Raw genomic sequence first — 24,443 nt, forward strand, 5'->3', positions numbered from 1 at the left:
CGTGAAAAGACTTGAGGCACAGAGAGAAGGAAATGAAAAGTGGAATAAAGTCGTTATTTTTGTTTGTTTTTGCGCACAAAAAGTATTCTCGTCGCTTTATAAACTTAAGATTGAGCCACTGCAGTCACTTGGACAATATTAACGATGTCTTTAATACATTTTCTGGGCCAGCAAGTTATAGTGTCCATAAGCCTGTGGAGGAGTGATCCAGCACTCAGATTTCATCAGAAATATCTTAATTTGTGTTCCGAAGATGAACGAAAGTCTTACGGGGTTGGAACAACATGAGGGTGAGTAATTACTGACAGAATTTTCATTTTTGGGTGAACTAACCCTTTAAGGTTTTAAAGATCAGAAATATGATTCATTCCCGTTTTTGTTGTTGACGGCTTGTTTTTATTGAGAAATGACACTAAGATGTATTTGCATGATTTCAAATGTACTGTTTTTTTCTTTAAAAGCAATTTACTTAAAAAAATAACAGGAAAATAGTTTATCAACACTATAAAATGTACACACATTGCAAAAATCAAATGAAAATAGTAATTGTCAGAGCTGTGTAAGAGATGTAAAACAACACCCACACAAACATATAACACTCCTGAAATACTATAGTATCAGACGATAAGAGTCTACTAAATGTATTTTATTTATACAGTAAGTTTACCTCACTTTTAAGGCACTGATGCTTACAAACACCAACACACTCACACACACCATTTACTTTTTACAGAGCGATAGAAAGTTGTCTTCAATGTCACATCTTCATCACCTAGTCTGTGAATACAAAGTTTACAATCAGTTAATCTTTTGGCCATAAATGACGTCAAAAATATTTCTACAAAGATAATTTTAAAGATGAAATCAATGATGGTAATGCGTTTGTGAAATGCTTACTTTAGTACCACAGGAAGGTCCGGTGTAACCTTGTCGACAGTGGCAGAAATTTGGGAAAACGCATCTCCCCCCATTGAGGCACGTTTGTTTACAGATCGCTGTTAGGGAAGAAATTAAATAAACAAAATTAAAATAAAAAGAAATATATAAATATATTTTTAATTACTATATATATACATTATATATATATGATATGTGTGTGTGTGTGTTTTCATGCCTGAATGTTTATGCCTGAACATAATTTTTCACATATTTTACAGGGTTGCAGCACCTCTCTTCACAGTCTGTCAGTAACACTGTTTATAAAAGCCTTCTGAAAAGCTCTGATTGGCCGCTCTGATTGGACCAGTGAGTTGTGATTGGTCAACCGCTTCGAGCGTGTTTTAGGAATGTCACATCCCTAACCATAACTTCGAGTTTCAACACACTATTAACGCAACTCAACCAGGATTCGGCCCTTTTATTTAGCGTATGCCTTGGGTGAGAATTATTTAAATGAGGAATATTGTGACGTAAACATTCCCGGAAGAAAACTCAAGATTACAATCGAGGCGTTTCAGGGCGTTCAGAAACAGTGCGCACTGATATATAGAGTGGACTTTGTGCTTTGTAACTTTGCAGACCATTTTCATGCTCATACAGCAACATTACACACTAAAAAGTTAATGTAAAAAAGCATAATAGGAGCATTTAGGATTCATCAGGACTTACGTGTTTGGCACTGCAGACCCTCCCATCCAGCTGGACAGTGGCAGGTGTTCGGCCCCACACACTCACCACCGTTTTTACATTTCTGTAAACATGCCGCTAACACATACAGACAAGACTGTGTGTTATGTTGCATGTATTTGATATTTCAAGACAATATATAAAGTTTGTTCAAAAGTTTGGGGTCAGTAAGATTTTCTTTTAAAGAAATTGATACTTTAATTCAGCAAGGATGCATTCAACTGATCAAAAGTGACAGTAAAGCCATTTATAATGTTACAAAAGATTTCTATTTCAAAAAATCTGAAAAAGTTCCACAAACTATTAAGCAGTTTTGATAATACTGATAATAATAAATGTAACATGAGCATCAAATCATCATATAGAATGATTTCTGAAGGATCACGTGACTGAAGACTGGAGTAATGATGCTGAAAATTCAGCTTAGCCATCGATGAATACTTTTCATTTGAATATATGTTAAAATAGAAAAGTTATTTTACATTGTACAATAACATTTCACAACATTACTGTTGTTTTTACTGTATTTTGATCAAATAAATGCAGCCTTGGTGACCTTAAGGATGTTGCAAATCTCTTACGGATGTTGCAAATCCCTCCTCTCCATCCAGACGGACAGGAACAGGTGTTTGGACCGACACACTTTCCGTTGTTCATGCACATGGGGTCACACACACCTAAACACAGAGCATTTAGTCCAAACATATAATAAGCTAGAATTCATGCTGGATATAGACACAAATCACAACAAAAATGACACCATTGAACACTTACTTTTCTGGCATCTCTTCCCAGTGTATCCTTCAGGACAGGAGCACACGTTGTTTCTCATGCACTGGCCTCTGTTTTTACACGGAGGATTGCACAGAGCTACAAAGAACGACACACAGCTTTATTAATTATCAATAACTCAGGCCATTTATTAATTGTGCAGAACTGTTTTCATGAAATAAGCATTCGCTATGAAACGGTTGTACCTATCTGGCACTGTGAACCATAGAAGCCACTGGGACAAGCACAGATGTTCGGTTTACTACAAGTCCCTCCATTTAAACACACAGGTTTACAGTCGGCTGAGAATGAAAACAGTTAGGAAATTTATTATAATCACGTTTATTAAATATATTTCTGATCAATATTTAAAGTCACCATGAAATCAAAATGGACAGTTCTTATTTTGTATGGAGTATTGCACTATTTATTATAAATTGTTTCTTTCCTTTAAATTCATGTGCCATCGTAATCTTTAATCAAAATAACTTCTCTTGCAATGACATCTCTTCTCTGATGATGTATTTACTGGGGTGAGTGCGGGACAACCTGTCACTCACATGAGATCGACCTATAGCAAACCTCAATGCTCCAATCAATTCCTAATAAACAAAATCAAGTCCTACCCTACATTTTTTCTTGTTCGAGAAGCCGTTTCACTTGGATATGTGTCACAATAGGGAAGAAAAGACTATGCTGACTTTAAGGATGAAACAGCGCACCTGAATTACACGTTGGTCCGTACCACCCAGGTTTACACTTACAGACATCAGGCGACACACACTCTCCACCATTTTCACAATGTCTGTTACACACCACTGAAAAAAATAAAGGCTCACAATCATTATGAACTAATTTTTTCATATTTAGAAATCGTTCGTAAATGTCTGCTCACTAGTTTCACATCTTGGTCCCACGTAGCCATATGGACAAGTGCAGTAATTTCTGGACAAACATCGGCCACCATGTTGACAAGGCGGATCGCAGCTGGCTGAGAGGCAAGATAAAAACATGCACATTATATTTTTACATAAAGTTACATAAAAATTACATTACATAAAGTTCACATAATATGTAAATATATTTAAAAAATTACATAATATATGAAACCCTCACATTATCTGGAGTCATATGGCAAAAAGTGACTTTTAGAATGAATTTGTAAAAGTAAGAATAGAGTAAGACACTAAAGATGGAGTTTACCTTCCCCACAGGTGGGGCCGCTGTACCCTGCAGGACATTCACACACATTGGGCTTCACACACTTCCCTTTGTTCTTGCAGTCTGGTCGGCAAACAGCTGACAGGATAAGATATATCAAGTGTGAGTTTGAAATAAATCATAGACATATCAGAATTAAAATGAGTAATTTTAATAAATAAAAAAATGTATTTCAAGCTAAAAGAATATCATAGGCTGTGACTGACCAATGTGACAGTTGTATCCAGTGTAACCCTCTTTACAGGTACAAGTGTTAGGCTGTGAGCACTCCATATTCTGACCACAGGGGTGACGACACAGAGCTGTACACACACACACACACACACACACACACACACACACACACACACACACACACACACACACACACACAGGCGATGCTTAAATCACGTTAAAACAATCAGTTCGGTAATCATTATAACAATATTTGAATGTAAACCTCATAAATAAATGTCTCGGCTAGACAGACAGACAGACAGACAGATAGATAGATAGATAGATAGATAGATAGATAGATAGATAGATAGATAGATAGATAGATAGATAGATAGATAGATAGATAGATAGATAGATAGATAGATAGATAGATAGATAGATAGATAGATAGATATTAGACAGACAGACAGACAGACAGACAGACAGACAGACAGATAGATAGATAGATAGATAGATAGATAGATAGATAGATAGATAGATAGATAGATAGATAAATAGATAGATATTAGACAGACAGACAGACAGACAGATAGACAGACAGATAGACAGACAGACAGACAGACAGACAGACAGACAGACAGACAGATAGATAGATAGATAGATATTAGACAGACAGACAGACAGACAAATAGACAGATAGACAGACAGACAGACAGACAGACAGATAGACAGATAGATATTAGACAGACAGACAGACAGATAGATAGATAGATAGATAGATAGATAGATAGATAGATAGATAGATAGATAGATAGATAGATAGATATTAGACAGACAGACAGACAGACAGACAGACAGATAGATAGATAGATAAATAGATAGATATTAGACAGACAGACAGACAGACAGACAGACAGACAGATAGACAGACAGACAGACAGACAGACAGACAGACAGACAGATAGATAGATAGATAGATATTAGACAGACAGACAGACAGACAGACAGACAAATAGACAGATAGACAGACAGACAGACAGACAGACAGATAGATAGATATTAGACAGACAGACAGACAAATAGACAGATAGACAGACAGACAGACAGACAGATAGATATTAGACAGACAGACAGACAGACAGATAGATAGATAGATATTAGAGAGACAGACAGACAGACAGACAGACAGACAGACAGACAAATAGACAGACAGACAGATAGATAGATAGATATTAGAGAGACAGACAGACAGACAGATAGATATTAGACAGACAGACAGACAAATAGACAGACAGACAGACAGACAGACAGATAGATAGATATTAGACAGACAGACAGACAGACATACATATAGATAGATAGATAGATAGATAGATAGATAGATAGATAGATAGATAGATAGATAGATAGATAGATAGATAGATAGATAGATAGATAGATAGATAGATAGATAGATAGATAGATATTAGACAGACAGACAGACAGACAGACAGATAGACAGATAGACAGATAGATAGATAGATAGATAGATAGATAGATAGATAGATAGATAGATAGATAGATAGATAGATAGATAGATAGATAGATAGATAGATTTGTTTGACAGACTGACCTGTAAGCATGCACCTTCTGTTGTACTGGATTTAATTGACCCTTTTTTTATTATTATTGTTATTATTTTGGTGTGAAATATGACCCAGAAATTTTGTGCTTTTTTCACAAGCGTCAACTACTATAAGATGACTATAACTATGCTTCATTTATCAGGATAAACTGCTCACGTTTGCAGGCAATTCCGTTTCCTCTATATCCGTGTGGACAGCTTCCACATCTGAAGGAGCCAGAGGATGTGGCTTCACACGGTACTCCAGAAAAACAGGGGGAGTCCGCACATGTTCGGTTGTCCTCAGGGTTAAATTCCTCTTCATCCAGCTGCTCTCTGGTTGAGCTGCCTTTTGCTTTCGTGTTGGTCCAGTCTAGGGTGCGTGTGGTGGTCTTCCTATCAACAGATGAGGTCCACTTGTTGCTAGGAGGAGATCTTTCAGCTCCAATAGAAGGTTCAGCTGACTTCCTAGTGGAAGAAGTGACATCAGAGAGTTTGTCACCCTCCCTCAATAGTATCTGTCCTGCAAAATAGTAAGGGTTAGAAGGTCGAGCCTGAAAAAGAATCTACAAAAACACAAAAGCTATTTATTCTGGCTTCTCTGTAATAATGTTTCTTGTAATGATAATGTTCGTATAAGGAAAAGCAACTGACTGTTTGCTGTCCTTGACGTGCATGTTTGTCCATTGCCGTTGAGTCCAGAGGGACACGGGCCACATATGTAACCAGCAGACGTGTATGTGCTCTCAAAGCACTGGACTCCAGGATAACAGGGCCGACTGGCACACGGGCTCTGCCCTTCTGAGGGTACGTACATATTTACAGTCAACTGATACATATTAGAGGTGAAAAACAGTGTAGTTATTTATTATTCCTACCTAGAACAAGCTTGGGTTTGAAGGAGCTGAGGTTAATCTCACTTTTTGAGGTCATTTTATGACTGCTTTCATCAATTTTATCCACTGTCTTTTCTATATAAAAACCCAAAAAACAACAACAACAAAACAAGTAAACAAGTAAATAAAACATTGAAATTGTTAACATTGAAATGAGATCAAGTTTTTTGTCAAAATGGACCCCCCCCCCTTAATAATGAATTAATTAGTCATTATTTTGACTTATGTCATAATTATATTTTTATATAAGTTTGACTTTTTGTCATAACTATTACTTTCTATCTCATATCACTTCAATTTAATTTCTCCTTTCTTTATAATTTCAACTTTTGTGTCATAATTAAGATTTCTTAATATAAATTTCGACTTTTTATGTGATAATTATGACATCTCAATTTCTACTCTTTGACAATTGACTTGTAATTGTCATTATATCAAATCTTTATATTGACTTTTTATATCCAAATTTTGACTTTTTATGTAAGAATTATTTTGTCATAATTTCGACTTTTGTCATAATTATGTATTTTCATCTCATAATTTCTATTCAATTTCTTTTTGTCATAAGTGTTTTTTGTCAATCTCAAATTATCTCACAATTATGACTTAGTTTCTAATAATGTTTTTTTTTCATAATTATGACTTTCTCTGTCATAACCAAAGCATGACTTTTCTTTCTTAAACGGCAGAAATGGGTTTTCATCACTGATCTGTATAGAATGACTGTCATTCTATATAGATCAGTGGTTTCCATAGTACCGATCCTTTTGAATCAGTAAACTCATGGGTATAAACTCATCAGACTCAATTATTAAACTCACAGACCACGGTAATGTTTCAAATCTAATTTACATGGTAAAAAAAATCCTAGACAGCCTCGAGATTAACATGCAAAGCATAACATTTCATTGTGAACACAGGCCTAGACTACTAGTCTTGGGTGTAATATCAGGTTAACAATACTTTCAGCAGTTACAAAATGGATGGTGCTTGAGAAAGGGTTAAAGTCAAGTAAAGTCAAAATTGACACAATTTACTTGTATTGAGTCTATTTACTTAAACACTTATTAAAGCCACACTAGGTAGGAATTCCGTTTTTGTCAAACAACGACCCCTCGAAAAACAGTTTTCTGCATTATTTCCTCAAAACCTCTTACTATTTGATCATAAACCTAAAAGTAAGTATGATATATGGGCGTACGGATGCAGGTCGTCCCATCTCCAGTGAGGTATTCAGGACAGGGTCCACACACAAACGAGCCCATCATATTTCTGCAGGAGACGCCTGGGTAACATGGAGCTGATAAACATTCATCAATGTCCTCATCGCAGATTACACCTGTAGAACACAGCAGAAGAAGGCTCAACAAATAACAACTACACCAATATTATAACAGATCCACTTCTACATGAATAGATTGTTTCTACAATAAGTGAACTGACCTGTGAAGCCCACTGGACAGTGGCAGGTAAAGGAGTTCAGTCCATCCACACATGTGCCCGAGAGGCATGGGTTTGACCTGCAGGCATCGACATCGACTTCACACCTGTACCCCTCCAGTCCAGCAGGACAAACACACAGGTATTCACCAGATCCCGGGGGGAAGTTAATGTTGGTCACACAGGAAGCTTCATTCTGGCATTCACATGGGTGAACTGACACCTGGGAAATATAAAATTAAACCATATATTACGTTTATGTAACACACACTATCGTTCTAAAGTTTTGGGTCGGCAAAATGTTTTAATGTTTTTGAACGAAGTCTCTTATACTCATTAAGGCTGCATTTACCACATATCTATTACATTTAAAGTAAAAACAGTAATGTTGTGAAATATTACTACAATTTAAAATAACTGCTTTCTATTTGAATATGTTTCACAATGAAATGTATTCCTGTGATCAAAGCTGTATCAGCATCATTACTCCAGTCTTCAGTGTCACATGATCCTTCAGAAATCATTCTAATATGCTGATCTGCTTCTCAAGAAACATTTCTTATTATTATCTATGGTGAAATCAGTTGTGCTCATATTTTTGTGGAAACTGTGGTAAATCTTTTGTCAGGATTCTTAAAAGTTCAAGTATTTGAAATAGAAAACCTTTGTGACATGAATGTCTTTACTGTCAGTTTTGATCAATATATATTTGCTGAATAAAAGTATTAATTTCATATATTGTCATGTATATAATAATTATTATTTAATTATTTATTGGCAATATATTATGAAACTATTACACTGATCTAATGATCCAGAAATGTTTTTGGTAGCCATTTGGCACCCCCCTGTGGACAACAATGGAGACACACAGTTGTACTTCAGCAGTCTACAACATTCAGAAAGATCTGTAAGACTTTTTGCGAATTTTTGTAGCCGCAACATTTTACCAGATGCTTTCTAGAGCTCACCTCCACTGCTGCACGTGTCTCAGCATTGCAGTCATCAGTTACAGCCAGTTCAAAGGTCACTGGTGTTGTGGACAGAGCTTTCCAGATGAGCAGTCCAGCTGGAGAGAGAACAGCGTCTCTGGGCCCTGACATAAGCGTGAGGAGAACTGCAGAGCCCTCTGGATCAGTGGCTGAGAACTGATAGACCAAATTCTCTCCGTAGAATGTCTTCAGACTGAGCTGACCCGCGTGAAACACCGGTGGCTCATTTTCTATGGACACACACAGAACATCAGAACGAGGACTGTGTCACGAGAACATCAGTCAACATTATGTACATTGGAAAATACATATAATAACATATAACATATGACAAAACTGTATTTTCATAATTTATTGTGAGTTTATATGCATAGTGTGATATACAACTGTTGCAGGAGAGTGAAAAAAACATTTTCAACTATAAAACAGCTTTTTTTTTAAGAAAAGAAAAGAAAATCAAACAGTACTAAGCAAACATGCACCTTTATGGAAAAATGTGACCGAACAAGTCTCTGAGTCATCAAGGAAGTCATTACAATAGTAGAACTAGTAAGGACTCCAGCTTTAGGAAATATAGGAAATAAAGACCGAAATGAACATACTCTCAGCAATGGACCAGCCGTATTTGGAAAGATCCGGTCTGCATGTCAGACACGGGCTGCTCAGGCTGTGATCGCCCTCCTCATAACACAGTCCATCAATGTTACATGTCCTGTCCTGAGGGGATATTCAGGGATAACTTTTAAAACTTTACATTAATCAAACAAAGCAATCTGTAATTATATCATTGGGTTTTTGTGGTCGTTTAAATAAAACTTTTGCATGCTGTAGCAAGCAGGGTGGGTCTGAGAGCAAAGCCGGTGATGCAAGTGTTAATGAGCCGGTCTCGAATCCCACAGAGGAGCTCCGGAAGGATAAAAGGAGGAGTGATGACAGTGGAAGACAAGATAGGACCAGGCCTGGACTTCACGTTGTTGTTTTGCTTTAGCTTATGCGACAGTCGTCCACGAGGGGCTGCCACTTTACTTTTGTTGTTTATTAGGGGCCGAGCACCGATGGTGTGAGGACCCTATCGGAATTACTCCGTTTATGTTTATATTAATATTAAAGTTATGTTGAACGTTTGTCGGTTTCCGCCTCCTCCTTCCCTGAGTCTTAAACATTGTTACACATGCACTGCAAAAAATGCTTTTCTTACTTAGTATTTTTGTCTTGTTTCCAGTCCAAATATCTAAAAAGTCTTAAATCAAGATGCATTTACTAGATGAGTAAAATGACATACGATATTATGTCCTTTTTTCCGGGGGAATTAATCAAAATTAAGTGAGTTGATCCTTAAAAAAACTAAATTATCTGCCAATGGGGTAAGAAAAATAATCTTTAGCAAGATTATTTTTCTTACTCCATTGGCAGATAACTTAGATTGTTTTAAGCCAAAAATCACTAAATTTTTTTATTATTTCCCAGGAAACAAGACTTAATATCTTACACTGAACAAAATTATAAACGCAACACTTTTGTTTTTGCCCCCATTTTTCATGAGCTGAACTCAAAGATCTAAGACTTCTTCTGTGTACACAAAAGGCCTATTTCTCTCAAATATTGTTCACTGCGGTTGTGAGGCTGGTTGGATCGATGTACTTCCAAATTCTCTGAAACGCCTTTGGAGACGGCTTATGGTAGAGAAATGGACATTCAATTCACAGGCAACAGCTCTGGTGGACATTCCTGCAGTCAGCATGCCAATTGCAGGCTCCCTCTAAACTTGCAACATCTGTGGCATTGTGCTGTGTGATAAAACTGCACATTTTAGAGTGGCCTTTTATTGTGGCCAGCCTAAGGCACACCTGTGCAATAATCATGCTGTCTAATCAGCATCTTGATATGCCACACCTGTGGGGTGGATGGATTATCTCGGCAAAGGAGAAGTGCTCACTAACACAGATTTAGACAGATTTGTGAACAATATTTGAGAGAAATAGGCCTTTTGTGTACATAGAAAAAGTCTTAGATCTTTGAGTTCAGCTCATGAAAAATGGGGGCAAAAACAAAAGTGTTGCGTTTATAATTTTGTTCAGTGTATGTCATTTTACTACTTTAGTAAATTCACCTTGATTTAAGAAATGTTTGATATTTGGACCGGACACAAGACAAAAATACTAAGTAAGAAAAGCATTATTTGCAGTGTGCTTATCACAAACATTTCTTGCTGGGTTTATCCGTAGAGTGTGAGAGAGCCCCAGTTTTAGAGAACTGAACAGTGCTAGCTTTGTTCGACTAATTTTGACCTGAAATTATTTGTTGTACATAATTACAAGGCTGAATGTGAAATTGTTTCCTGTATTTAAAAAGGCAAAGTACACGTAATGATAAATGATGAACAGTGTATGTAAACATTTCAAGATAAAACGTCCACTGAATCTGGGTCAACTGATCAGAAAAAGGTTTAAAGAAACACCATTTAAACAAATTACTAACAGATCATGGTGGAGCATGTTTTTCTTTTCTTCTTGTGAAATGGTTTACAGTGATGTACAGTACCATTAAATATTTGAGGTTGGAAAGATATTTTAATGTTTTTGAAAGAAGTCTCATGCTCACGCAGGGTACATTTATTTAATTAAGAAAAGTAAATAAATAAAAAAAAAGTAATATTATGAAATATTATTGAAGTTTAAAATAACTGTTTTCAGTTTTAATATATGTTAAAATGTAATATATTCCATTTTCATAATTTCAACTGCAGCTTTATTTGAGAATTTTATATGAGAATGGATAGCACAGACCTTTAGGGCGCAGATAACCGAGGTGCTGACTGTACAAATCTGACATGTGCCGTCAAAAAGAGTCAGTATCTTTGCATTGCTGAAGCTATGTCCATCATTAGACACCTAGAAGACAGATAAACAAACAAATAAATTACATTTTCAATACGTTTTTAAATACACATTAGTTTTACATTTATAGCTCAATACACAGCATTGAGTGACAAACTGACTTTGATTTGCCAGCGCAAGACTGGCTGGTGTGCATTGGTGGAGGATTGTGGGTCGTCCACAGGGAGCTGGCACTCTAATGAGGACGAACTCTGGAAGGAGGCGGGCACCAACTGAGCATCATCCAAAGACCATTCACCATTTACTATCTATGTAGACAGAACAGTATGTATTCAGGTTAATAATAATTTACCTTCATGCTCAATTGAATGCTTGACTGGCAAATTTGCTGTCACCTTTTCCTTCACAACTTCACACTTGAGCTTGTAGGACTTTTTAAAGCCTTGACCAAGAACCCTAACAGAGGAACAATCGCCATAATGGACATCACACAGTCCTCCGTTCTCCAGTTCTGTGATCTCTGGAGTCTCATCTGCATCAGGAAAACACATTAACTGGCTAAAAACAAATGAAATGCACATCAAAGTCTTCTAGATCAACCTACATTTTCATTTACTCATATACAAATACTTAGCAATGATTTTATAAAATAAATATTTGTAAAATCCCATTCTAGGCCACGTAGAGATAATCATTTAGAATTTTTTTGTTTATTTTCTCCACTTGAGACCACTTTTACTCTTTATAATGAGTGATTGATGCATAACATATCCATGAATTTAAAACAAAATCATGATATCAGGCAATAATTTATATGAATGTATAAAGAGAAGTGTATATTTTAGGGGATGTAGCTAGTCAAAAAAAGAATTTTTGAACATTTTTGACTTCCCTAGTATATTCCCTAAATATCATGTGATATTTAAATACATAATAATCGTTAAATGAAATAAACCTGAGATAAAATAAAATGTAAATATTAGATGAAAAACACAAAAAAACTAACAAAAAAACCCTGAAATAAGATAAATTAAAGCTAAATAAAAATGAAAAAAGCACATAACAAGATTACTAAAACTTAAACTAAAATGAGAATTAAATGAAAATATAAAAATAAAAGCACTAATACTCAAAATACTAATAAATACTATAATAGTATATGAATAATACTAAAACAAAAAGTACAAATGTTCCATGCAGCCTCTTAAACCCTGGATTCATTATACTTATTGAAACAAAAAGCTGTGTAAACTAATTTTCGCTAGAGTATAGCATGTCCCAATGCAGAACATGTGAACTTATATTTCAGTTATGTAAAGTACCCATATACAGACTAGGGCTTGCATAGACTAGTCGAGTAGTCGATAGATCGACTACTTCAACCAGTAGTCGACGCTGTCGGAAACAATCGACTACTCGAGCGTCCATTAGCCTAAACATAAATGAATTAAAAATGGCGAACGCCACCAACAGACACCACGCGTCAGATGTGTGGAAGAACTGCATCAAGGATGACAAAAATATTGTAATTTGGCCAACTCTGCAAGAGGCCGTTCACATATTGCTTCTAAAAACGTGTGGAAAGCGCGCGCGGCCGTGCCGCTGTCTCCTACAAGCGCTTGCGCTCCCGTGGCGTCTGTCGTTGCTATGCAACCAAACTGCGCTCTACATGATGACGAAGAAGTATCATTCAGCAAAGGATTAATTTATTTCTAGCCCTTGCATTAGCTTTACTACTAGATATATTTCTGGAGATGAGAAGGAAAAACCCGACTGGACAAACTAGCGCACCACGTCCGTTGCTTTCATTATGAGCGCGCTCGCCGCGCGCCTACATTTGAAATAACGACCTTGAGCGCGGAAAAGACGCGATATGTGAACGGCCCCTAGAAGCAGACGTCTGAAATGAAAGGCAAGAACGGCTATTTATTTGGCTTTAGACTGTTACATGAAAATTAAAAAATGAAATGTCATAATTATAACGTTTTGAGAGTTTACTTATGTAATTGTTGCATTAGGCTATGAATTAATAAATGTTTATTGATAAGATCTAGCTATTTCATGTCTTTTCATATACAGTAGCATAAACGACGAGTAGTCGAGTAACTCGAGTATTGTTTTGATAAGAAATCGACTAGTAGAAATCAGTAGTCGTGCAACCCCTAATACAGACACACCCACCAGACACCTGGCTGCAATCATAAGAGCCAAATCCAGGGAAGCACGAGCAGCCCCACTCTGTGCACTGTCCATTCCCGCTACACAGGCTCGGGCACCTGAGGGAAGCCAGAACATCCTGGTTCTCCTTCCTCCTGCCAACGTCCTCTACCACCATCCTCTCACACTCATTCTCCAGAAGGGGCACGGTGGCTCCTTTCCAGGCCTGATCGTCTTTTAGTTGTTGGTCTATAACACACATTTCCAATGCCTGCTCCAGCATCTCGCCCAGGAGACGCCCACAACCCAACCCCACCGTGGAGTTCCTTAGGGTTCCCTCGCAGAGCCGCCGGACCTCGGATTCCGTCAGGCCTGACTCAGTAGGCCAGGATGGTACCAGCGGTTCAGGGGAATTCGATGAAGAATGGTCCTCTGGGAAATTATATGTTGACTCCTCCCGTTGTAATCCGGAGTTGTAATATCCACCTTGACGTCTGCTTCGGCTTGTGACACGTCTCTGAGTTTGGGATCTCTGCGGGTTTAGGACACGTCTTTGACTCTGGGATCTTTGGGGATTCATAACGCGTCTCTGAATTTGGGATCTCTGAGCATTTGTTCTGCTTCCCTGAGCTGGACGGTGTTGTGTGGGCCTGCCGGGAGGGGTGGACGTCTCTCTATGAAGTGGGAAAGACCTGATGTACTCAACTGTTACATCCAAAGTAGGGATGATGGAGGGAGATTGGACGCGGGTAGAGGAAGAACACCTGGAGGAAATGGTAGACTGGGGCGATGCTCCGCTGGTTGACTGGTGTTTCTCTTGTTGACAATGGCAGTATTCACGGAGACTGGAGTTGCTTTCATAGATGGGGATCTTGTCAAAAAAGCTGTTTCTGGGAGCCAACCTGGTTTTAAGGGAACATAATAATCCATATTAAGGACGGATGCACAGCAAATAAGCACCATATCAGTTATTTTTTTATTTATTGATAGATACTGGATATACACTACTGTTCAAAGGTATGGGGTCAGTCACCATAAACTTTTATTTAGCAAGGGCGCATTAAATTGATCAAAAGTGACAGTGAAGACCTTTGCATTTTTTCAAAAGATTTCGATTTTAAAGGAGAACTTGGTAACTTTTTTAACTTAATAAAACTGTCTAGAAATCATTTGGAGGGTTAAACAACCTGTTCTGGTGATATTGGTGACTTTCCCCACTCCCCCCAGCGTTCCCAGGCGGAAAACCAACCTTGCAACTTGAGGACTACCGTCCCGGCAAAATAGAAATTGGAAGTCTCGTGAGAAACGAGAACGAGCGCGAAACACGGATCGCTTTACGGCAATTCAACATAAACACACACGCATGTATGATGTATTACCAGATTACCCACCTCGGTAGACATAGCTCCACATGATACAGTTGGCTTGCTCCGATCAAAACAAACGCACATGAGCAGCGGTAGAGAGGGGGAGGAGGCCGCCGCAAGTGAGTTTTTTACGACCGTGTTGTGACATATACGCCCCCCCACAGCTGTAGGGGGAGCTCGTGGGGAAAACATGCGACAACAAAAGGGAAAATCAGCGAAGAAGTGACTAGAGTTCGCTAGAGTTGCCGAGTTCTCCTTTAAATAAATGTTCTTTCTATTCATTAAATAATTCTGAAAAAAATTAACATGGTTTCTACAAAAAAAAAAAAATTACGAAATTCTACAAAAATATTACCTTTTTTCAACATTGATTATTGATAATAAATGTTTCTTGAGCACCAAATCATCATATTAGAATGGTTTCTAAAGGATCATGTGACACAAGACTGAAGAAATGGCCTTCACCATCACAGGAATACATTACATTTTACAATATATTAACAAAGAAAACAGTTATTTGGAATTGTAATAATATTTCAAAATAAATGCCTCGGTGAGCATGAAATATTTTTATCATCAGTGTTTATTTTGACAGATAATGTATATTTAATTGTATACACTAATTTCCTCACTTTTTACATTTACATATTTTCTGATATTCAACTCACTTAGTGTTCTTTTTTTTAAACTAACAATTTAACAGAAATACTATTGTGAGGCCTAAATTCACTTGTAGCATTTAAAACTACTGATTTTATTTTTAACTGCACAAAATAACAGACTTTTCAGCTTATCAGTCAGCCATAACATCACACTTATTGTTATCGCCCATAATTTTGATACTGGTGCATCCATAAACAAAACCTAAGGCAAGCATCAATAAAACTACTGCTCAAGCTTACAGTTATGTATTTGAATAAACCCCAAACCCATTCATTACACTTTGAATGTTGATCTAATTCAACAGGGTGAGTCTCACCTCCACGCATTGATAAAAGAGCTGCTGTCCTCCACAGTCTCTCCACCCTCTTTGTGGTAGTCATTCATTAGTTGTCCATCAAAGGTTCCACACAGGCCTTCAGTGTGGCCTTGATCAGAGCCCGGGGCCCTTACAGTCAGACTCATTCCCCAGTCAGCCACGTCCGCACGCACAAATGCCCCAGACAAAAACATAATCTGGATAAAAAGAAGCTTATTTATCATTTTTTATGGACTAAACTGTAGGTATAATAACTTATAAAAAATAATCAAAGATGCATACTAATATACACCCAATATCACTCACAGTGACTTTGCGGCCCTGGTAGGACTCAGTAACACGAATGCCACTCTTTACCAGATCTCCGTTCTTCACAGAGAGACGTGGCTTTGTCTCTCCCGCTAGCCCGTTACACATGTCATAAGTGACCACATTACTACCATCCCTGGCTGCAAAGCCACAGACACACGAGGTGGGATGGGCGGTCGTGCCGGCACATTCCCACTGTCGCACATGTACCTCAAACAGCCGAGCGGTGCTCCTGTACAGTACAAAGGTGCCTATCTGGTAGTTATCATACCTCCTGTGAACAAACAAGCAATGTTAAATTCAATTCTCACTGCATTTGCATTTATAAATTCATTCGGTGATTCTACACCAAAAAGTGTTTTTAAAAGAGGATCTATTGTGCCCTTTTGTTTTTTACTAAATACCTTTTCATGCTTGAAAGTAAAAAAAAAAAACATTATTTTTCACATATTTTACAGAGTTGCAGCACCTCTCTTCACAGTCTGTCAGTAACACTGTTTATAAAAGCCCCTCCTTCTGAAAAGCTCAATGTGCTCTGATTGGCAGCTCTGATTGGACCAGTGAGTTGTGATTGGTCAACCGCTTCGAGCGTGTTTTGTAAATGTCACATCCCTTACCATGCCTTGGGCGGGAATTATTTAAATGAGGAATATTGTGACATAAACGTTTCCGGAAGAAAACTCAAGATTACAATCGTGGCGTTTCAGGGAGTTCAGAAACAGTGCGCACTGATATATAGAGAACAACTCCCTTTGTAGTGGACTTAGTGCTTTTTACCTTTGCAGATCTTTTTCATGCTCAAACTGCAACATTACACACTAAAGAAAGTTGAAAATGTAAAAACATATAATAGGTCCTCTAGAATACATCAACTTTTATTATTGGACTATAGTTTGAGTGTAGAGTTTTTACCTGCCATCAAATGTGATGATGTGAGGGTCCGTAAAAGTGTAACAGTGAGCAGATGGAACGTCCTTCACAAGAATCTGAGAGGAACATACATATATACATGTATACATATGAATACATATATTATATAGTATTATTTATTCATAAATATGGTTTACCTAGTTTTCTAAAGATGCATTTACACATTTTCTTGCCAGATGGTTTTTGGCATAAACAACAAGGCATTTGATCATATGCATACTAAATATGGATATGCTTACATAGTGCCAGGACAATTACATGTATATATATTCCTAAACTATTTATAATACATAACATATTGCATATATAATCAAATAAGGCCCACCTGCACACTTTGGGGAGTGTACCCATTCCACAGGAAGTTGGTGCTACTGATTATGGGTTTTATGTGTATTTCTGTGCTTCTGTCTCCATCCTTCCATATATCAGTCACTGCGCTGTAGTGCACAGATGCTTGGCTACAGAATCCATTATGACAAGGGGTTTGAAACAGCTCGACCTCACAGGAGGACAGGACTAAATCAACACCCAGGTCCTTCTCACCTGCCACTGGAGACAAATCTTTTTAGTACAATTTTCAGTTATAGGTGACATGGTGGAGCTGCTTCTTACAGTTAAGAGAGACATATTTTCTGAAGTAAAAACATAATTTGTAGATTTTCAGAGTATGAGGGAAAATTCCGACACATTAATATTTAGGGTAAAATATTACAAGTTTGAGTTAAAGGGGGAATCACATAAAAGTCTCCCCCAAAAACATATATTCACATTATTGTATTAAAGCAAACAAAATAATAATTTATTCAAATTAATATATATTTAAAGCAGTAAACAAATACTATTGTAGTATATGAATAATATTTGCATTTACAGTAATGAGAATAGGATTCTGGGTGACACAATGCAATAAATATTTAATACAACATATGACATAACTTAAGACTGCAATTTTTGACTCCACCTTGGCTACTAGTTGTAAGATGCAAAGGCAAAGTGTATCTCTCTGAGGAACATGGTAAAGGTACAGTGCTCTCCACTGTTAGTTTATACTCTCTCCCATCTTCTGAAATAGACACAGCTTGTGGTTTCATCTGGAAAATATGCATACAAATATAATAAGTCTCTCAGAAAACAACTCTTTACTGCAATAAACTGTATGTCACTGGACGAGAATTGAGACTTACTTGGATCCCTGCATAAAACTCTTCACTCTCCACAGGAAGGCTTTGTATATTGGGAGACTCCAGAAAAAAACTAGTGCAACTGCAATGGATCTGAGACATAGATATATAGGTTAAGATTCATAAATATGAATTTGAATTCATGCGAATACTGATTATAAAGTGGCTACCCTGTCTCCCAGTCGCAGGTTGATCCCATCCAGCTCGATGAGAGCAAAAGTCTCTATTGTAGTGTCTTTCCTGAGCTCTTCTCTGTTGCCCTCGGGCAATAGTCGCCACCATGTCACTACATATCCCAGAGAGCTGTTCCCACTACTGTCATCAAACGTACACTTCAGGTACACACTGCTGTCGTAGAGCTCAGCAACTATCAGTGGTACTGCAGAAGAGGGAGGCTGGAGTTCTGAGGGATAAATTACAAATAATATATGCTTCAAACCATATACTTAGAATATCTAAATATATATTTGTTTTTATAAATATTTGAAGAACATTAAAGTCATTAAAACTTGAGGGTAACAGATAATTTGTAATATCTAATGATTGGCTGACCCTGCTGTATGCCCATAGCTGTTTATAAAACCAAAATGTTTTCTAGAATATGAAACAGAGGAGTTTAGCCATCACCACAGTGAATTTGGAGAATATTAAAGCCATTTTGTGTGAAACAGAGGGGGGTAACAGATTTCAGCGACCTCTAAAGCTGCCCAGTCACTTGGTGACTGGTTTGTGTCTGTAGTTGATCAAATCATATCATGCCGGATGAAGGACACTTCTAAAGTAAGTGTGTTGAAGGATTCCACTAGAAATAAAAGTAAGAGCGAGCCTCTGTTGGGATGCCTAAGACCAGAGGTCGGGAACCTATGGCTCGCGAGCCACATCTGGCTCTTTGGCAAAAATCATGTGGCTCGCGATGTCTCTAACCCTTTACCAACAAACCATCGATGAAAAACAATTAAAACACATCAACAGAGATCGGCTCTCTGCAGAAAAAGCAACCAATTACAATTCCCTTGTTGTAGTACAGCCTACTGAAGTTAATGAAAAGTTTATGATAATAATAATATTAAAGTTGTACCGGCAAAAGTGCGTGTTCAGTGCTGTTCGCGAGTGTCACGAGTCACCACAGCAATCAACTAACCGCTTACGTTTCTGTGGTAACCTACAGCTCCTGCACTGGGATTCAAGCTGGCGAAAACCATTCTAGAACAGCAGCAAAAATGTAAAAGTAGACTTTATAAACTTTAATATAACATTTTATTGAAACGGGTGCTTTGCTGCGCATAGAGACATTTCACCCGCTGGTAGGCTACTTTCACTTTTGCCGCAGAGACCCTTTATGTCCTATAAATGTGTCGTATTTTTGATAATCCGCGCAGATTTCAGTTGACGATTCTGTTTAAAGTTATTAAAAACAAAACATGAATGAATGAGAAAGAAAAGAACAGGATGTGCTTTATATTGAAAAGAAATATTAAAAGCGCGATAAGTCGCGAAAGAGAACTGACAGGATACTGTGCGCGCGCTCCGAGCGCAACACGGACAAGCAGCCTTTGTCTTCGGTTGCGCGCCTAAACGGCCAAATAAACACAGAAATATATCAAAATGCTAAGTCGAGTATTCACGTAAACACAGCAGATAGTACTGTGTGCATTCATTCTCTCTCACACGCACACAAAATGGTATATGCTCATCACTTGGTACTCAACCTCACAGTGAAAGCCCTGCAGAATTAATTCCATATTCCAACTTATTTATTGTTTGCTGAATATTTGTTAATAATATTAATAATTAAATAATATTAATAATAATTACTACGGTTGAATTTTTTATTGAAAAAAGCACGTCTTTAATATTAACTTTAATAATATATATATAGGCAATTTTTTTTCCTACTGTGGCTCTTTTGGAAAAATGCATTATCCAAAAATGAAAAAATGGCTCTTTGGTCAAGAGAAGGATCACTTGTATTCAGCTGCCAAGGCGACGCTCCATGCCACAGTCGAAACACAAAAACAACACAAATACATGAACTTCTGCTAGATTCATCTGGGGAACCTTTCAGATAATATGCAGCAGTTCATTTTACTGTATTACACAAGCTCTGGAAAAACATTTGGTGAAAAAAAGAGTGATTAAAAAATGAATGGGTTTAATTTATTTTGTTTAGATTATTTCGTTTTGAAGATGCAGTTTTACAATATTGGTGGACAGGTATGGACTACTCACCACTGCAGGTTCCATCACTATTCCTTTGTGTCCCGTCACAGCTGGTTTGATTGGATTCTGACATCTCTGCGAATATAATAAAATGTAGTGATGAGGACTGAAAATGATTGTCTTATTCTTGTTTGACAATATGTCTATGTCTTATTTTTCACAGCCTTTGGGATGCATGATGCAGAACCAATGGATAGTCATACTAACATTTCAAATAGGCCTTCTACTCAGGTTCGTTGACTTGCCTTCAGCGCAATATCCCATGCATCCTTGCGTTGGTTGGAGCAAATACACATAAAAGTCCCCGCAATTGCGTACGGTGACAGGCAGGCGAAAAAGACAGCAGTCTTTACTGTCGCTTCCGGGGAACTGCCAGGTAGCGCAGGCTGTCATCTGCTTCACCTCTAGAGCCCGTGGGAGAGTCTCTCCATCCGCCAGGGAGAGCCACACTGGGGCTTGTGTTCCACACTGATTTACCTGTAGGGATTACCGTCATATAGAAACATAACATAAAGGAGCCATTGTTCAGCAGGCTGGACCGATTACAGAGATGCACTGTACTGTACCTCCACACATTTGGTGGGCATACGGGCCGGCTTATCGAGGATCTGGAACTGATACCATCCGGGAGAGAGTGAATGATCACAAATGAGCTCCTGCAGGGCAGCCTGGAGCAGCTGCTGTGAGCTGAACCTGGTGCTTCGGTATGGGCTCTGAAGAACGGTGTAACCCCCACGACTGCATTCAGGGGGCTCCACTGTAATAATACACACAAACACATACTTTTGCTCAAAAACATACAACATAGACAAGTTATTAATTAAATAAATTAAAGATTTTAAATGTAAAAAATGTAATTACTATTTAATTGATAGTAATATCATTGATAGTAGGCTATAGTGGTAGAAACTACAGTGCAAGTCACGTCAGGTCATGTGATGTCAACAAGGCGCCCTTGGGAATTCGACCCGCTTCATATCAGCATATAAATAACAGCTTTTTTCTATTGTCTTCATCTCGTTGGAATTTACATCTTTTTATTCCCATTTCTCAAAATTGCTGTTAACTTCATTAAGAGTAAAACTTTAATTTAAAGAAAAATAGGCCGAGGGCATTTTTTGTGTATGATCATACATGATACGGGGTAATTTTAATTTTATACAACTATTAATAATGAATTTAATAATATTAAATAATGATAAACTGCAAAAAATAAATAAACAAAGCAACCAAAATTGTTGTCCAAACGTGCTCTTACGTAACCATAAGAAATAAATGTAGCATTAGTCCAAGGTAGAATGATAATCGATTCACTTACCTTTTTGACAACTGACAGTGTTGTTTAAAATAATAAATATAATAGCTAGGCAATACTCCACAAAGACGTTTAAATGCATTTCCGTCTCTAATGCTCTTTAGAAAACATTTAAGAGCGTCTCCAAACCAATAACGCAATCCAGGATAATATCCCGACCGATAAGTCCCGAAATGAAAGCTGGCAAAGAAATATCTGCTGTGTCTTTGAGGAGAACAGCGAGTGTTTCATGGGCTGCTGTCCAGACCACACACACCTCCTCCCGCTGGAGCATCTCGAGCTGACTGTCCCATTCTCCAGTGCAGCTCGTTTAATATTACACACATCCTCTACATATTTTAACCCCATCTTTTCAGTTAAATCTACCAATACAAAGGACATGTCACGATTGTGCATTGAAATGACCACGATGAATGTCTTTATTCACATTTGTAAACAACGTCCCACAGTGGTGGCGTCATTTCCATTGAGTCAACCACCAACGATTTGTTCCCTCTCAAAAGTTAGTGTTCTTATTTACCAAGGAAGTGTACTTGTCAGTAAGGAGAAGTATGCTTGGAATGAAATTAGATATGTGAGAAAAATAAAGAAAAATCAATGAAAGTATTAGTAGCCTACTTGATATTTATTCACCACGCATATTTAAATAGTGGCTACATTCTTCATTTTCAATCAAGCAGTCATTTTATAAAAATCGCAACGAGACTTATGAAATTAGTAGCATGACAAATGAGTTTGAGCCATTTATAAAAAAAATCAAATAGATAGCACAAGTAGGCTACTTCTCAGAGACGTCTAGGCATTTATGCACTTTTTTAGAGTGTAAATTTGCTCATCTGCAATACGTCTCCAGGACGTTTCCTGTTAGATGTCATATAGACATTTAGAAGATGTCTTTAAGATGTTTAAAATTTAGAATGTAACTGCTTTTTCTAAGACGTTTATCAGATGTTTTTACACAGCATGCTTTCCAGATTAACATATCTTTGGCAGATATCTTACAGACGTACCTGTACTATCTGGGATAATTTTCACCACACAATGCGAAACATAATGCTAGACATAGTGCAAATGTTTGTGACTTTTGTTTGTTGTTAGAAAACTAGTTAATGTGAAAATTATTCTTCTCTGTCCACTGCTGGGCTGCATATATCAACATGACGATAATCAGCCAAAGTTCTGCTCTGAGAAAGTTAAACACGGTCTGTTGTGGGATGCCTGCGAGACTTGTGAAGGAATCGCATAACCAGAGGCCATCTGTTAAACTGTTTTTATCAAGGGCGTGCCACTCCTTCTCAAAGAAGATGTGAATAACATTCGCGGGATGAAGATTGAGCACTGGTATAACACCATCTGTTTCTCTAGGAGGGGTGTTGACACTCTGTATGAAATAATTAAATTCTTCATCCACACTGTATATTTTTACTGAATGATACTCATTAGGCAGAACAAAACCACAACATATTCCCAGTGTTTTTACTTTGATTTAGATAAAAGGGGTTAATGCAGCGTAACAGCTGTCACACCTAATGAGAAAAGCAGATTGTTAAACAATCAAAAGACTTTTCCATGACCCAAAGGTGTGATTAGCAATCAAAATAACACAAAGTCTAAAAGCTGCAAATGTATAAAATTGAACTAAAGTGTTGGTAACATGAAAGTAGATGCTTTAAAGAGATTATTTTACTCACTTTCAAGTTATTCTAAACCTGTATGCTGCTATTTTTTATTCTGGAAAATAAAAGGAGAATCTTTGAAGAATCTTTACACAATCCTTTATATGCTGATCATACTCCAAAATTGCATATAATTGTCTTATGGTATCGGAATATGTGAAATATAGTATATGAGCTGTATGGACTTTAAGGATACTTGCATGCTCCATTTTTTAGCAGAAGAGTGAGATTCTTAAAAAAAATACAAATGTAAAGATTCTTTTGTAAGTTTTCCTTTTTGAGTGAACTATTCCTTAAAGAAAAAAAATGAATAGTCCATCTGATCACCTGTCAAATGATGATTTGTACTTCTTTATGTGACAGAACTAAAAGGAGTGTGAATGATAGATTTGTCTGAACTTTTACAAGAGGTCACATGCCCCACATGCTCTTAAGCTAAGATGCTCATTTCCATTGTTTAACAGGTTCTTGCTGCATCTCAAGAGAAGCAGCTGTTTATAAAGGGTTGACCAACCTATAGCTGTCCTACCAGCTGGACATATGACTTGTTCTATGTGCAATAGACAGTTTGTGTTAGGAGCTTCTGCTCTTAAAAAACATAACCCTTGTAAAACCCAGCTGTGCCCTTTGACCAACTGATTCAAGCTCTGTATACCTTTTTTCTTCTGGCCTGAAACGTTCATGTAAAGTTCATATGGAGTAGAAATTATAATCAAGGTCAAGTCAATACCCTTCCACTCTAATGGCACGGTTTACGGAAGGCTTTT

General features: G+C 37.4%; 1 protein-coding gene across 4 annotated transcripts; it reads right to left on the reverse strand.

The window, feature by feature from the left end:
- Positions 1–22: 22 nt before the first annotated feature.
- vwde (von Willebrand factor D and EGF domains) lies at positions 23–22,260 on the reverse strand. Of its 4 annotated transcripts, none has more exons than XM_081369966.1 (32): positions 22,004–22,260; positions 21,252–21,442; positions 20,931–21,162; positions 20,695–20,760; positions 18,636–18,868; positions 18,469–18,558; positions 18,246–18,375; positions 17,610–17,833; positions 17,267–17,340; positions 16,352–16,628; positions 16,046–16,242; positions 13,724–14,601; positions 11,938–12,074; positions 11,704–11,850; positions 11,492–11,596; positions 9,308–9,422; positions 8,685–8,935; positions 7,717–7,936; positions 7,475–7,612; positions 6,256–6,348; positions 6,032–6,175; positions 5,556–5,900; positions 3,825–3,920; positions 3,601–3,696; positions 3,293–3,388; positions 3,120–3,215; positions 2,604–2,699; positions 2,401–2,496; positions 2,208–2,303; positions 1,609–1,704; positions 898–995; positions 23–777 (listed from the first exon to the last, which is right to left on the reverse strand). In XM_081369966.1, exons 1-32 carry the CDS (start codon positions 22,080–22,082, stop codon positions 769–771), a joined length of 5,241 nt encoding a protein of 1,746 aa, XP_081226092.1. In that variant the 5' UTR covers positions 22,083–22,260; the 3' UTR covers positions 23–768. The 4 variants fall into 4 exon arrangements, with proteins under 4 accessions (XP_081226092.1, XP_081226091.1, XP_081226090.1 ...); XM_081369965.1 differs by having other exon boundaries at positions 6,032–6,178; XM_081369964.1 differs by lacking the exon at positions 23–777 and having other exon boundaries at positions 786–995.
- Positions 22,261–24,443: the final 2,183 nt, after the last annotated feature.

This window comes from Scardinius erythrophthalmus (genome assembly GCF_964197995.2).
Source record: "Scardinius erythrophthalmus genome assembly, chromosome: 7".
Classification (NCBI taxonomy): Eukaryota; Metazoa; Chordata; class Actinopteri; order Cypriniformes; family Leuciscidae; genus Scardinius; species Scardinius erythrophthalmus.